At 44.5% G+C, this 15,266-nt stretch overlaps 1 protein-coding gene across 1 annotated transcript in view; it reads left to right on the top strand.

Moving 5' to 3' along the window:
• STK32A (serine/threonine kinase 32A) overlaps positions 1-15,266 on the top strand; it is a 112,062-nt gene that overhangs the window by 87,033 nt on the left and 9,763 nt on the right. The window contains exon 8 of the mRNA XM_036240283.1: positions 9,823-9,920. Coding sequence (XP_036096176.1) covers positions 9,823-9,920 — 98 coding nt within the window. The remainder of the gene's footprint in view (positions 1-9,822; positions 9,921-15,266) is intronic.

The following is a 15,266-nucleotide window of genomic DNA, read 5'->3' as shown; positions in this document are numbered from 1 at the left end:
GAATATTGATTCAATCAATGTCTACTAATTGCCTCTGTGGGCCTGGCAAGGTGGCAGGTGCTGGTGACCATAGTGAGCAACACAGATAAGGTCTCCAGCCCATGCAGCATACCTCCTAGTGAGAGGAGTTTAAACATGCAGTGTCAGAGAGGACGCAGAAATAAGTAGGGTGCCAACAAGTGACAGGGGCTAGTATAACCATTATTTACATGATACTGCATGCCGTGCAGGGGGCTGTGATATATTTTCTTTATTGATGTTAGAGAGAAAGGAAGGGAGAGGGAGAGAGAGAGAGAGAGAAACATCGGTGAGAGAGAATATCGATTGGTCACCTCCTACATACCCTCCACTGGGGATCAGGCCTACAACCTGGGCATGTGTCCTGACCAGGAATCGAACTGGCGACCTCTTGGTGCATGGGTCGATGCTCAACCACTGAGCCACACGGGCCAGACGGGGTGGTGGTGTTCAGAGTGCCTTAGAGTTACAATTTTAGCTCTCACTTTATCACAATACCACCAGTTTTCCTTTTTTAAAGATGAGGAACTGAGTTTTGCCTAAAGAGTTAAAATTTACCCAGAGGCTGTCTAAAGGGTAGGGAATAGTGCCAAAATTGTCGAGTAGGGTTCACATTTAATTGTGCTGTCACAATTAATAGGAATTCTGAGTTCTGTTGTTGGAAGCAGCCATCTCTCTGCAGATACCATTTTGACATAAGTGGCCCTAACCCCTTTATGTAGCCCCCTCAAAATATAAAGGAAGGTCTGTTTCCCTCTTGGGGGCATACAACAGTCAGGAAGAGGGACCCCCCCCCCATGTTCCTAAGGCAGGTGAGTCAGATCCCCAGAGGATTATGGGTCAAGATGGTGCATGAGTGTGAGATGAGGTCCCTGGTGTCCTTCCATCTGCACTTGCTGACCAGGCCCTTGTGACTGCTGAGTTGGCCCTGGATGTTCAGGGGTTAGGAGTCAAGTCTTGTTGGGAACTGCTGCAGTAGGAGGCAGAGATATGCAGTGCTGTGAGTGTGTGAATGAGTGTGTGTGTATGTGTGTGTTTGAGTGGGCGTGTGAGAGTGAGTGTGAGTGTGAGACTGTGTGAGTGTGTGTGTTTGAGTGGGTGTGAGTGTGTGAGTGTGAGTGTGTGTGAGTGGGTGTGGGAGTATGAGACTGAGTGTGAGAGTGGGTGTGAGTGGGTGTGGGAGTATGAGACTGAGTGTGAGAGTGGGTGTGTGTGAGTGAGTGTTTGAGTGGGTGTGAGAGTGAGTGTGAGAGTGTGTGAGTGTGAGTGGGTGTGGGAGTATGAGACTGAATGTGAGTGGGTGTGTGAAAGTGAGTGTGAGAGTGTGTAAGTGGGTGTGTGAGTGGATGTGGGAATGTGAGAGTGAGTGTGTGTTTGAGTGGGTGTGTGAGAGTGAGTGTGAGTGGGTGTGAGTGGGTGTGTGAGTGTGAGTGGGTGGGAGTGTGAGAGTGGGTGAGTGGGTGAGAGTGAGTGGGTGTGTGAGAGTGTGTAAGTGGGTGTGTGAGTGGATGTGGGAATGTGAGAGTGAGTGTGTGTTTGAGTGTGTGTGTGAGAGTGAGTGTGCATGTGTGAGTGTGCTTGAGTGTGTGAGTGGGTGTGTGAGTGGGTGTGTGAGTGAGTGACGATTAGAGGAGCGTGTGATCCAGCCTCACAGGGCCCCTCCAGGGCCCAGGGCGCAGCCTGCAAGGCCAGGAGGCCCGCCGGCCTGGCTCGCTGGAGACAGCAACCGTCCAGGAGCCCCACCGTGTCAGAGTCGCTGGAGGTGACACTCAGCACAGGGCCGTGTGAAAGCTCTTCAGGTCGTTATCACCTGCATGGAGCCCTGACCCTCCTGCCACCATGAGTCCTGCCACCTGTCAGAGACAACTCCAGAGAGAGCAGGCAGGGGCGGGACCTTTGGGTTCGGATCCCTGTGCCTCCACACGTGAGTTCGAAACCCAAGGGTGCTGCTCGGAAAGGGGCGGGGAGGAGTGGGACAGTCCGCGCGATCGTCCACGCCCACGCCACGGTGGTGGGTGGCGGGGAGCCCTGAATCAGACAGGAGGTTGGTATGAGAATTCGCAGGACTGAGTTTGAGAGAATCTATAGTCAATGTTTTAATAAGCAAAAACGGATGGACTGTTTCAGGCAACAGCCTGAGCCACTAGGGAAGGGGCCCCTGCCCAGGGAGACAGGAAGGCCGGACACCGCACCGCGTGGGCGGAGGACCGGAGAGTGAAAACAAGGCCTCTCCCCCAGTTCCTTGTGATGCCCAAAGCCGGCGGGGTCACTGCCTAACCTGGTGGCATTTAACTCAGTCGGTGGGGAATGAATTTTACCGGCTGGAAGTTATGGCAGAGTAATTCACAACCCAATATTCATACTTGAAATCAAGGTCAAGGGCAGTGCCAATGTCTTTTAATAGTCCATTCTTTACCTCATGCAACTGGAGGGAGAAGGGAGAACCCCTACGGTGCAGGACCACTCACTTTCTAAGAGAAAGAACTCCATCTCAGAAAATGAGCCTTGTTTCATATGATATTTGAACAACTGCAAATTTTCTGGCTTCCAACGATCAGGGTGGGGAACAAATATCTTTTTTCTCTTCTAAAATAAGGGACACGTATCATTCAGCCTATTTTCTGCCTAAAACCCGCGGTGCTCAAATGATGTAAAAAAGGACTCCCCAAGTCTGCTGGGCGATGGGTTTAACGCCTTAGGTTTCCTGGGTTTGTTTCCATTTTAAGGACTATTTTCTTGGAGCCAAACCAGAAACCGTGCATCTGGGTTTTCTGGGCCTGGTTTCTATGATGAGAGGGGGAAGGGGAGGCCACCTTTATTTTCTCTCCCCAGTAATTTTAACTACAAGATCCATATAATTTAATTCCCCTCAAAATTGGCATTTTTAGTGTTTTCACAACATAGTGCTTAGAACTTGGAATCTGGTCAAAGTGCTCAGGGCTTCTCCGTCTTCACCCTTATAATTAACAATTATTAATGTTTATTGAAAGCTGTCTGTGGACCAGAAAATGTGTTAAATGTTTTGCATTCATTTACTCGTTCATTTTTTTTCCTCTTTCTCTCTCTCTCAACAACCCTAAGGGCAGGCTACAATTATCACCATTTTACAATGAGGAAAATGAGAAGCTAAGTAATTTGTTGAGATCACATGGCTAGTCATTGAAAATAGTCTAGATTTGAATTAAGTTCCGTCTGACTTTAGAAAATCAAGCTTCTTCCTGAAAGAAACAATTTTAATGTTATTTGTGGTTCTTAAATGGTTGTAAGTCAATTGAAGTAGGCCAATCTGTTAGCAATATGTTTTGTTTTATTTTAAAAAATGAATATCTAGCCTTAGCAGGTTTGGCTCAGGGGTTATAGAGCGTGGGCCCACGGACTGATGAGTCTTGGGTTCTATTCCAGTCAAGGGCATGTACCTTGGTTGTGGTTCGTCCCCAGCCCTGGTCGGTGTCCTGCATGAGGCAACCAGTCGATGTGTCTCTCTCACATCGATGTTTCTCTCTCTCTCCTTCCCTTCCACTCTATCTGAACAAAAATGGAAAAATGTCCTCATGTGAGGATTAAATATATATATGTGTGTGTGTGTGTGTGTATACACATATATATATCAATGAATATCATCACTTATCTCTATCCAGAAGTTGCCCCTGGCTTTGAGTTTTGGATGGGAGACCTTCTAAGAGGTATCATGGGTGGCAATCATCTTTCTTAAAAAAAAAAAAAAATGTTCCCAATAATTTGGCAAAATCTACCTAACAGACACTCACCAGCACTCATTTTATAGCATTCCTGCAGGATGCGAATTAGCAGTTAGCTGTAAAATATAAATAAAACTGAAAAGAAAGAAAACGGATTCAATACTGAATGAAGGTTACAGGAATACACAACAACTATTTTTTTTCTTTATTAATTTTAGAGAGTGAGGAAGGGAGAAGGAGAGAGAGATAGAAACACTGATGAGAGATAACATTGATTGGCCGCCTCCTGCATGCCCCCTACTGGGGACCGGGCCTACAACCTGGGCCTACAACCTGGGCATGTGTCCTGACTGGGAATCCAACTGGCAACCTTTTGGTGCATGGGTCCATGCTCAACCACTGGGCCACACAGGCTGGGCCACAACAACTATTACTATGAGATGCAGAACACATGATGAAGCAGTTCCTTGGGTCTGAAAGTGAGAAGATAAATAGTCTGCCAGTTCTTAACCACTTTTCATTCATAATCGTCTAATTCCATGCTCCCTCCATCACTCCAACCCTTCCTCTCCCCACTCCTCGGTTTGGGCAACTATAATCCAGATCACTTAGAGCTTAACCAATTAAAACATTCTTCTCCTCCAAAAACAAACGCCCACATTCACTACGGAAAATGTGTACGGCACAGATAAGCAAAAGTGGACATTAAATTAATCTCTCTACTTACAGATACTTTGTAACCAAAATCTTTGCTTTATAATGTAATCACAGTAATAACAGACATTATGCAGCCAACATTTATTATGGCCCAAGCAGTTTGCTAAGTTTTTAATATGTATTGGACAATTAAACTTTCAAAGCAACCCTATAAAATAGGTTTTCCTATCATTCTGATTTCACGGATTTAAAAAAAAAATCAGGCCTAGAGAGAAACTAACATGGTCATAACACACAGCAAGTGACTGGCAGACCTCAAGGTGAAACCCAAGTCTGGAAACATCTGGAACATTGCCGGTGATGGAGGTATAATGGTCCACATTGATGGAGCTCTTCCTGTCTCTAACAAATAACACGGTTCTATGTTATTTAAACCAAATGCAATTCTGTGAGGCAGATGCTGTTGTCATTTCCACTTGAGACTTGCAGACTGAGAAGTCAAGCTCCGCCCAACAGGAGCTGTGGATACTGCCCTCGGAGTCTGACATCACAGCTCTGACTTAACACCACTGTGCTCCCTCCCTGCCCAGGACTATCAACTAGCCTCCGTAAAACTGAGACCCGCTTCCCTGACTCCAGAGCTGGGTCAGACAACGAACACCCCTTATTTCTCCATGCCCATCTCTATTACTGTTGTTTGTTAATGGTCACATGATACAAGAGAGAGGGCTGCATCAACATTTCTTGACCCAATTTCTTTACCGAACATTGGGTTGCTTCTCATTTTGAAATATAAATGCATTATAAAAACCCTGTTAGCACAAATACGTCCTGCAACTTAACGATTTCCTTGTGATAAACTCCCAAAGAATTCCTGATCAGAGGGTATATGTGTTCATACATTTCTCTCCTGAAAGTTGAGGTTGACTTGAGGCTGCACGACAATACCTTAATCTTCTCAAAAAGAGGAGTGAAAATGGAACCTCATTATGATAGTAAAACAGCACTTCTTTGACTTCTTTTGTAAATTGCCTTTCATGTTCTTTGCCCATTTTCTATGAGGGTTTTAATCCCTTTTACAGATTCTGATGTTACTCAATGATTATATAAAGCATGCTCTTTACATCTTAGTAATATTAAAGTCTAGTGTAGCATATGTATTATAAACATGATTTTCTACTTTTCAGTTGCTATTGTTCTTATGGTATTTTTGACATGAGCTGTTTTTCTAACTTCATCAAATCATTAGTCTTTTTACTTAATAGTTTCTATTACGCTATTCTTAGCGAGACCTTCTTACCTTCAGGTCTTCTATATGGCTGCCTAATATTTTTATTGCTGTTATAGTTTCTCTTTTACTTAACTCAGCCGTATATTATCTTGACTGGAGATATGAAGTATGGATCCAACTTCATTTTTGTTGGATTATTAAGTAATTGTTTTACGATCATTTAGTAAACCTTTCCCATGCTGATTTGAAATACAGTCACCGTAAACTAATTTATGTACTAGGATCTATATCCTGTGGCTTTCAGATGTTCATCATTGTGGCTTTATGCTGTGTTTACTACATGGGATGCAGACCCCTTGATGCTTTTTCAGAAAACCATCACTCACATGCTTTTCGTAGATGAAATTTAGAATCATTTTTGTAAATTCCATTATTTCTATTGCATTAAAGTTTTAAATTACCTCTGGACTCCTCTCTTTACATCCTGGCCAGAATCTACTCTTCAATTGTTTTATTTTTTATTATTATTTTTTTTTAACCTCATCTGAGGACATTTTTGCATTTATCTTTAGATAGAGCAGGAGGGAAAGAGGGAGAGGGGGAGGGAGGAGAGAGAAAGAGAGAGAAACATCAATGTGAGAGAGACATATCAAGTGGCTGCCACCCACACGACCCCAACTGGGGCCGGGGACAAACTGCAACCAAGGTACGTGCCCTTAGCAGGAACCGAACCCAGGACTCTCTGGTCTGAAGGCTGATGCTCTAACCACTCAGCCAAACCGGCCAGGGCTCTCCAATTGTTTTAAAATCTGAAAACCAAATGATGGAAATCCAAATAGCTAGTAAACATATTAAAATATGGCCAAACTTATTAGTCATCAGGAGAATATCAGTTTCAACCACAGTGAAAGACAATCACTCACAAAACCAGCAGAAATCAAACGCTCTGTTAATCCCAAGTGTGGATAAGGATGTTGAGCTAAAGGAAGTCTTATATCGCTGGTCACTGTGCTCACTGGCACCACCACTTGGGTAAATTGTGGCTTTATCTAGTGTATGTGAAGATACACAGCCTGTGCCAGCAGTTCCCCTTGCAGGAATGTACCCTGAAGATGTGGGGATGGCCCGGCTGGTGTGGCTCAGTGGCTGAGCGTCAACCCATGCACCAAGAGGTCACCAGTTTGATTCCCGGTCAGGGCACATGCCCAGGTTGTGGCCTGATCCCCAGTGGGGGGCATGCAGGAGGCGGCCAATCGATGATCTCTCTCGTCGATGTTTCTATCTCTCTCTCCCTCTCCCTTCCCCTCTAAAATCAATAAAGAAAATAAAAGTAAAAACGATGAGTGGACTTACAGAAGTCTTACCTGTCCAGGACTTTCATGAGAGGGTTGTTCACAGTATTCCCGGGTTGCAAACAATCCAAATAGCTATCAACATCAGAGTAGGCCGGTAAGTAACAGTACAACAGTAAAACAGTGAAGTGGGTGAACTGAAGCCATGTGCAGCAGTTCTGAGGAACCCACACATCATCCTGAGCAAGAAAAGCAAGACACCAGAGAAAACAAGCAGGGGGATTTAGTGTCTATGAGCTATAGATACACACATACATGTATGTTATGCACACACGTTATCTGTACACACACATGCTTATACATGTCATCTAGACAGGCATAGGCAAAGTAGGTTTTCAGTTATAATACAAATAATGCAATAATTAACAAATAATATAAGAATAAACTATTGTGTTTTGTGTACGCACCAGGGTAGACCTACCTTTGCCCACCCCGTACATATATATGTGCACATATGTAACATATAAGCAAAACTGAAGTATTGCTTAGCAATGCAGGTGTAGACAGTAAATCCATGTAGAAAGGGAACAAAATTACTAGCATAAATTCAAGAGAGTGGTTACTTCCAGGGCTGTGAACACGACAGGAATGACGGTGGGGTCAAGAATCTATTTTGTGACCTGTGTAATGGTCCCCTGGCCATTTGCTTATAGCTACTTGCTCAGTGGTTCTTTCATGTTTTATTTCCTTTTTTGAATGTAAGTTGCAATACTCTAAAAACCAAACAAAATACCCAATGGCTTTTTGAAGGAAGCCCCGCCCTTCTCCCCCTCTATCTGCACCTTCTCGGGGACAACAGCCCCTTGTCACCTCTCTGCTCTGCTTTTTCAGCTCTTTGGGGCTCAAATAATTGCCCATCTGTTGTGCTTTTGTATGTTGGCCTATGTTTTTCCTTCACGTTCTACCAAAATTCCTCAGTGCCTAGCACACTGTGAACATTTGTTGAATGAATGAGCACGCATTCAAATGTCTTTGTGCTGGAAAACAGAGTAAGTAGAAAAGAAAAGAAAAAAGATGTTCATCTAAACTCCAAGGAGGATCCCAGATGACAGAATTCACAGCTTTTCTAGAGGAATGTGTTTTCTGATAGGTATTTTCTCAGCACCGTAGTCTGTGTATCCCTCAAAGGTTTCGGCAGCTTCTCTAAGTGAGATGTCTGTCACCCTGGGGCACTGTCTGAGATGACTTGTGAGACACTGAGAAGGGAACACAGAACCATTGTCCATTCCATCCAGTCTGTGGGGCCTTGGGGTCAGGGCCATTCCCTCCCAAATTGCACAGGGACCTGTGACTTACGGAAAGGATGTGGTGATGCGTGAGAGGTTGATCCAGTAGGGAAGGAGGCCTGCCCAGTCCTGGGCATCGGATGTCAGCATTCACCTCTAGTGGGATGTTGTCGGCACGGTTTTCCCTGGAACTGAGTGCACTGGGCAGGGCAGCCCGTGTGTGTAGCCTCACACCCAACACTACTTTGTCCAGAGCCAGCTCCTCACTACCAGAGATGGGTCAAGTGTGTATAGTTCCTAGCAAGGTAAAATTCCCCTTATTATAGATGTTTGCCTCTCTAGAACAGTATCTATTTTTTTTAAATCCTCACCCAAGGATATGTTTGTTGATTTTAGAGAGAGGAAGGGAAAGATAAAAAGAGGGAGAGGGAAGGAGAGAGGGAGAGAGAAAGAAACATCGATTGGTTGCCTCTCCTATGTGCCCCAACTGGAGACCAAACCCACAACCTAGGAATGTGCCCTGACCGGGAATCAAACCAGAAACCTTTGGTGTACAGGACGGCTCTCCAACCAACTGAGCCACCGGGCAGGACAAGAAGAGTGCCTACTTTTTGGAGCACTTTCTAGGTGCCAGGCCCTGTGCTGAGATTTTGGCATGCACGATCTCGTTTAATTTCTCACCTCTAGACTGACTGCCTTGTTATCTGATTTTGCTGGGGAGGCTTCTCAAGTTCAGCCAACAGAGTTGCTCACGGTCACAGTAAGCGACGAAAGCACGTTTTGAACTTGACAGCACAACTCCAGAGCGAATAATCGCAACCATTGCTTGATTAATTGATTCAGCAGCGTTTGTTCATTCAATACATTCTTTTGAGTGACCAAATGCTGGGCTCAGTGCTGGACACTAGGAACATAGTTGTGGACAAGCGGATAAGACACCTCCCTGGCTTTGCATTTCCTGCTCCCTACCCTACCCCCTAGGAGTTAGGGACAGTCCTGGAGGTGCATGTGGAATGTAGAAAGTTCACCTTGTGTCCAATACTTGGAAAATGCCCAACGAGGGTTGTATTGGCCTTAAAACGGACTACACCTCTGTCTTCCATGGGAGTCCACTGTCACAAAGTGTGAGTTCCCCCCGGTGATATAAGACATTGTATCTCTCAGAGTGCCCACCGCTCCCCCTTCCCTTACCCCCGACGGCAGAATGCAGACTTTGCCCTTGTCTCTTGAAGATGACTACAGGTGAGCGCCGATCCAACGCAGGTCACACCAACTGACTTGCCCTACCGCCCAAACTGCCGAATCAGGACCACACACGTCACTGCAGCCTTCTTGGTTACAGGGTCAGCCACACGCTGGAGGCCTGATGGGGTCTGATTTGTCACAGGTGCTTGTTCTAAACAAGAGAAGGCCGTGTCCACTGAGGCCTGTGGCTGCCTGTGGTGTTGATGAATGAGGCTCCTGAGACTAGAAAATTAGACATTTTGTCTGCTGGGAGCCATCTAGCAACGGATGATAAACATCTATATAAGTGTTTCTACCCTTTACCCTGGTGTTTCGCCTTCGGAGGACCCAGTGGGGAAAATAGATCTGTTCATGTCTCAGGGAGTGAAGCAGACCTAACTTTTCTGTGTTTTCAGCCCCCGAGATGTTCGACTCCAGAAGAGAAGCAGGTTACTCCTTCGCCGTTGACTGGTGGTCCCTGGGAGTGACCGCGTACGAGCTTCTGCGAGGCCGGGTAAAATGCATTTCTCTTTGGTCCCTCTTCCAGCAATTTCCACGTTTAGAATGAAAAGATGGATCTGTGTGTGAGCTAAAGATCAAGCTGTTTGAGAGGTGGGAATGACTCGCCGTGCGATGCTGTTGACAACTCTTGGGTTTCTGCGTTCGTCCATTCCCGTAGCTGTGGGACCAAGCATGTGCCTCCACATTAAATCACGCAGATAAAATTCAGTGAATAATGTGGAGATTATAAACTCCCAGGGAGGGGAGATCAGTATGCCTCACTAAATGTCTTGTATAAATGGATTTGTTTGTTTGCAGTCATGGTACAAGACTAACTCAGACACACTTCCCCGAGGCGAGCGTGAATTGTTAAAACACAATGCACGGCCTGTCAGGTTGGATTCCTATCTGCCATTTAGCTCCCGGGTTCTGGGTTCAGTGGCAAATTACAGTAGCGTCCTTTTGAAAGAAATATCTCACTCTGGCCCATTTGGCTCAGTGGTTAGAGCGCCGGCCTGCGGACCGGAGAGTCCCAGGTTAGGTTCCCGCTAAGGGCGTGTACCTCGGTTGTGACTTGTCCCTGGCCCTGGTTGGGTCGTGTGGGTGGCAACCAATCGATGTATCTCTCCCCCCCCCCCCTCCGGCTCTATCTGAAGATAAATGCAAAAATGTCCTCACGTGAGGATAAAAAAAAAAATCTCTTAATCTAAGAAAATTCTTAGAAAGAACTGTCCTAAGAAAATATTTTTTATTCCTCCCATATATTTTTTTACCTCTATAGTAGTTTTCTGTTATCTATCTGATGTATCAATATTGTCGGATTTTTTTTTTTGTTTTAGAAGGTGAATAAAAGTTATTCGGTTGCTAAATTCTATCGATAGATGGATGGATAGATAGACGAGAGAGACATTTAAGTTTACTGTCTTAGCAAATTTCAATGTATACAATATACAGTGTTATTAACTTTAGTTGCCATGTTTTAAATTAGGTCCTCAGACTTCATTAATAATATTGCTGAAAGGTTGTACCCTTTTACCAACCTCTCCCTACGTCCTCTGCCCGCTTGCCCCTGGCAACCTCTTTTCTTATCTGTTTCTATGAATTTGACTCTTGCGGTCTGTTTAGGTTCCACATTATAGGTGAGAACCTCCAGCATTAGTCTTTCTCTGAATGATTTCCTCATGACGTCTTCAAGGTGCATCCACGTGGCCGCAAAGAGCATGCGCGGGGTGGGGCGGAGGGGGGAGGGGGAGGGCTTGCAGCTGCGAGGCTGTGAAACAGTTTATTCCTCCGTGTTCATTAATCACTGTATCCTTTTCCCTGCGAGCAACTGTAAGCCTCCTCTGCCCGCCCTGCATCTCTCCCAGTTTCTTCACCCTGCTCTGCTGTGGCCACTTGGGCTGTGACTGTGCCTTTGCGGATGTGCTGCAGAGAGCACGGGTGTGGTTCACTCTTCCAAGGCACAGACGTGAGCTTTCACACACACACATGCTGCCGCCGCCAACGCTGCACATATTACACACACACCCCCCCTCACGTGGCTCACCTCCCCCAACACCCACAAACAACCTCAGATGTGAACACTTGGCACTCTCTACCCTCTGGGAGCAGATTCACTTTTCAGATCTTGCTTCAACTTGAATGACACTGACTCCTAATAAATTCTCTTTGGCCTCTTTGGATTTCCTCCTCTCTCCAGGCACCTTAGGCTTTTTTTGCTGACTGCATGTTCCTTTGCTTATAAAGCTATTTGCTCCAGGCCAGTGTGGTTCAGTGGTTGAGCATCGACCCATGCACCAAGAGGTCACCGGTTCGATTCCAGGTCAGGGCACATGCCCAGGTTGTGGGCCCGATCCCCGGGGGTGGGGGGGGTGTGCATGCAGGAGGCAGCCTATCGATGTTCTCTCTCATCGATGTATCTCTCTCCCTCTCCCTCTCCCTTCCTCTCTCTCTAAAAACCAATAAAGAAAAAAAAATGAAAATGAAAATAAAAGCTATTTGCCAAGGTAAACCCTGATTTTCTCACTCAAATTAGTTTGGGAGCCGCTAAATTGACTTTGAATACAGTTAAGGATGTGTCTTAAGTCCTCTCAGAATCTCGATACTCAGTGTATATTCACCATTTCTGAGAAAGGACATGCCAGCAGACCGGCCCAGGTGTCCCTGGGGGGAGGCTGCAGGTCTTTGTTACTCAAACCCTAGCCATTCGCATGGCCCCTGCGCTGAAGAAGCTTTCTCTGATCTCTAGCTGAGGTGGTCAGTCTCTTCATGCACTTTGTTTTTCTGATGACCCTTCTAAATTTAAAATTACTGGAAAATATAAAGAAGCCAAAAAATGAAGGTAAAATCAACCTTATCCACTATGGCAAAGAATATCCCCAATTAAAAAATTAAACCCTCCTTTGACCTTCTAATCCTACCTTTCAGAAATAGCAGGGGCCTGTACTCAGTTCCAAACCGTCTCTGTTTTTACAAGGATAATCTATTTTCACATATACATACATACATTATTATTGTTGGCTCAGCACAAATAAAATATGCTTAATTTTCCTGTTGAGATGTTTTTTCCACTTAAGATAAAATGTAGCAATTTCTACATCTGTAGAAATACATGTTTTATTTATTTATTTACTTTTAAGGATTTAATCCATTTGGCACATATATTGCCCTTGTAAATTTTTCCAGGTATATCGATATTTGTGGTTTTTTTCCTCTTCTCTATTAGGAGACTGGAAATTAATTAAAGGCAAACAAAGCATGTGTCTACATACTTCAGTAGTAGCGACCATATTTAACTCTGACTAGGCGCCTATATGTGCAGTGATTGAATGGAGAACAAGTCTCTATAAATCAGTTCTGACACATTCCAGGGAAGGACCACAAGGAGGCTGCATGGACTTATGTTGCAAAATAGAGCTAATCGGAAGAAATGGAACACAACGTTCAATTACGACTATCACAACTGAACCACAGACACTGTGCTGAACAATCATTTCTCCACATAACAAACTCGTATTCACAGTAAAACATGTGCCTCAAGGAGAAACGTGTTTGAAACTATCCCCGTGGTTCCTGAGCTTGGTCACCCCTTGGTGACTGGGTCCCCTCGCTATCGACCTGCTTTGTCCTCTGTCTCCCAGCTGTCACTGTCCCTGTAAAGGCAAGGCCCAGGGTTTTTCCAGTTTGTATTTTATGTAGGCATTGGTTCGTCATAGGGACACACAGAGCTTTGCACTAAGTATATTCCTAGCTGCAGTTTTTTTGTGTATTCCTGAAATATACCACAAAACGTCTCTTTCTCTCATCTACATTTCACCTTTTCCACTTTGTTCATTCTTTTTTTTATTATTATTAATCCTCACCCAAGAATATTTTTCCATTGATTTTTATATAGAGTGGGAGAGAGGGAGGGAGGGAGAAAGAGAGAAACATCATATGAGAGAGACACATTGATTGGTTGCCTCCCACGTGACCGTGACCAAGGCTGGGGATCGAACGAACCTGCAACCCAGGTATGTGCCCTTAACTGGGGATCGAATCCTCTAGTACATGGGCTGACGCCCTAACCGCTGAGCCAAAGTGGCCAGGACAACTTTATTCATTCTTTATAGTTTGACTCTTCATTTACATGCTGCCTTAGAAGTGTTTGATGTGTCCTGTCATGTACACTGTAATTGTTCTTTATAGCACGAACTCCAGTTATTGAAGTGTGCGCGTACAGTCTGTATAGCTATTTGTGGTTTCCCTAAGGAGACTGTGAGCACCACCAACACAGAAATCACGTCTGTTCTTTTTGTTCTTCATCCCGATGCCCAGTAGCGGTGCTGGGACGTAGTTGGCATTCAATAAATCTTTGGTAAATGAATTAACATGGGTTTTAAAAATTTAGAACTAGGAAAATAAGCCTTTGTATAAGACAAAGGCAGTATGACTATTTTTAATGAGTTGATAGGTCATGAGGATTTTTAAAAATATATTAAAAATCAGTCGTAGGGCCTTCTAAGTAAATGAAAATACTCTTGAGCCAGTTGCTTGTGGCATTCGTCAGTTTATTACTCATTGATCAAATCATTTTGTGATTTCAGATGGCTAAGAAACACTAGGCTAAGCACCAGCAATGAGTCAAAGAGGGACACCAGGAAAACGTTTCCACGCCTGTAACCCTGGACCCTTGAGCCACACCTGCCCCAATTTTAATGGCACATGGGGAATGAATCTCATAGTGGCCCGCAGTGCCCTTTGGCTACTAAACAGCCCGCAAACACTGGCAGAGTGGTAGGACACCTAGCACTTCTCTGATATTGGGTTCCATGGGTTATTTCCACTACATGGCTATTGAGACCAGAATTAGCTCTGGTCTTTTATTTGGTCTTGAAGGAAGAAAATACACGACAGGTGATTTTAGATCTGGCATAAAAAATAAAGTCTGGCTAGTCTTCTTTTTAGGGGGTCAGCTCCTAGCATTTCGTGGTTGCCTGAGTAACCGACATTGACATGCCCTGTGTGGTGTTGACCCTTTCTCTACCTTTGGGATGTCACTGTTCACATTTGTATCCACCTTTTCACCATGTCAGTAATCATAAAAATACCTCTCCTATATTGTACCCAATCTTATTAACCACTCTATCGAGAACTTTGCACGCCTTATGCCTTTTAATTGTCCCAACAGTCTCATGAGGTGATTCATTTTACAGATGAAGGAATTGAAACTCAAATTGAGTGACTTCGTTTAGCCCTCAAATTCTTTTGCCTTCAGAGCACAAATACTTAATTTCATTACTTTTTTTTTTTTAATCCTCACCTGAGGACATTTTTCCATTTTTTGTTCAGATAGCATGGGAAGGAGAGAGAGGAAGAGAGAGAGAGACATCGACGTGAAAGGGACACATCGATCAAGTGGCTGCCTCCCGCACAACCCAAACAGGGCCGGGGACAAACTGCAACCAAGGTACGGGAACCGAACCCGGGTCTCTCTGGACCGCAGGTTGACGCTCTAACTGCTGAGCCAAACCTGCCAGGATTAATTTTATTACCTTTTAATACTGATTTACAACAAGGAAAAAAAATAAACTCCCCCATCTCTTCCAATTTAGTTCATCAGTCCACAGTCATTTACTAAGTATCTTGAAAGGGTCAGACACTTGATACATGTACATATCCATAGTAGCTGTCCTATTGATGGCTAATCCAACATGGAAATTTTGTTCATTCAACAGACGTGTAATGAGCACCGACTAGGTGCTAGGACTCATGGGAGAATGTGAGTGTGGTATAATCTCTGTTTTTTAGTAGCTCCCAGTTCACTTAAAAGAGAAAAATCCCAGCATTGATTTCTGTAGGAAATAGAATTACTATAGGT

Source organism: Molossus molossus, unplaced genomic scaffold (genome assembly GCF_014108415.1).
Source record: "Molossus molossus isolate mMolMol1 unplaced genomic scaffold, mMolMol1.p scaffold_m16_p_4, whole genome shotgun sequence".
NCBI lineage: Eukaryota > Metazoa > Chordata > Mammalia > Chiroptera > Molossidae > Molossus > Molossus molossus.
The sequence above is the reverse complement of the archived record's forward strand: the minus strand, read 5'-3'. Positions and strand labels throughout refer to the sequence as shown.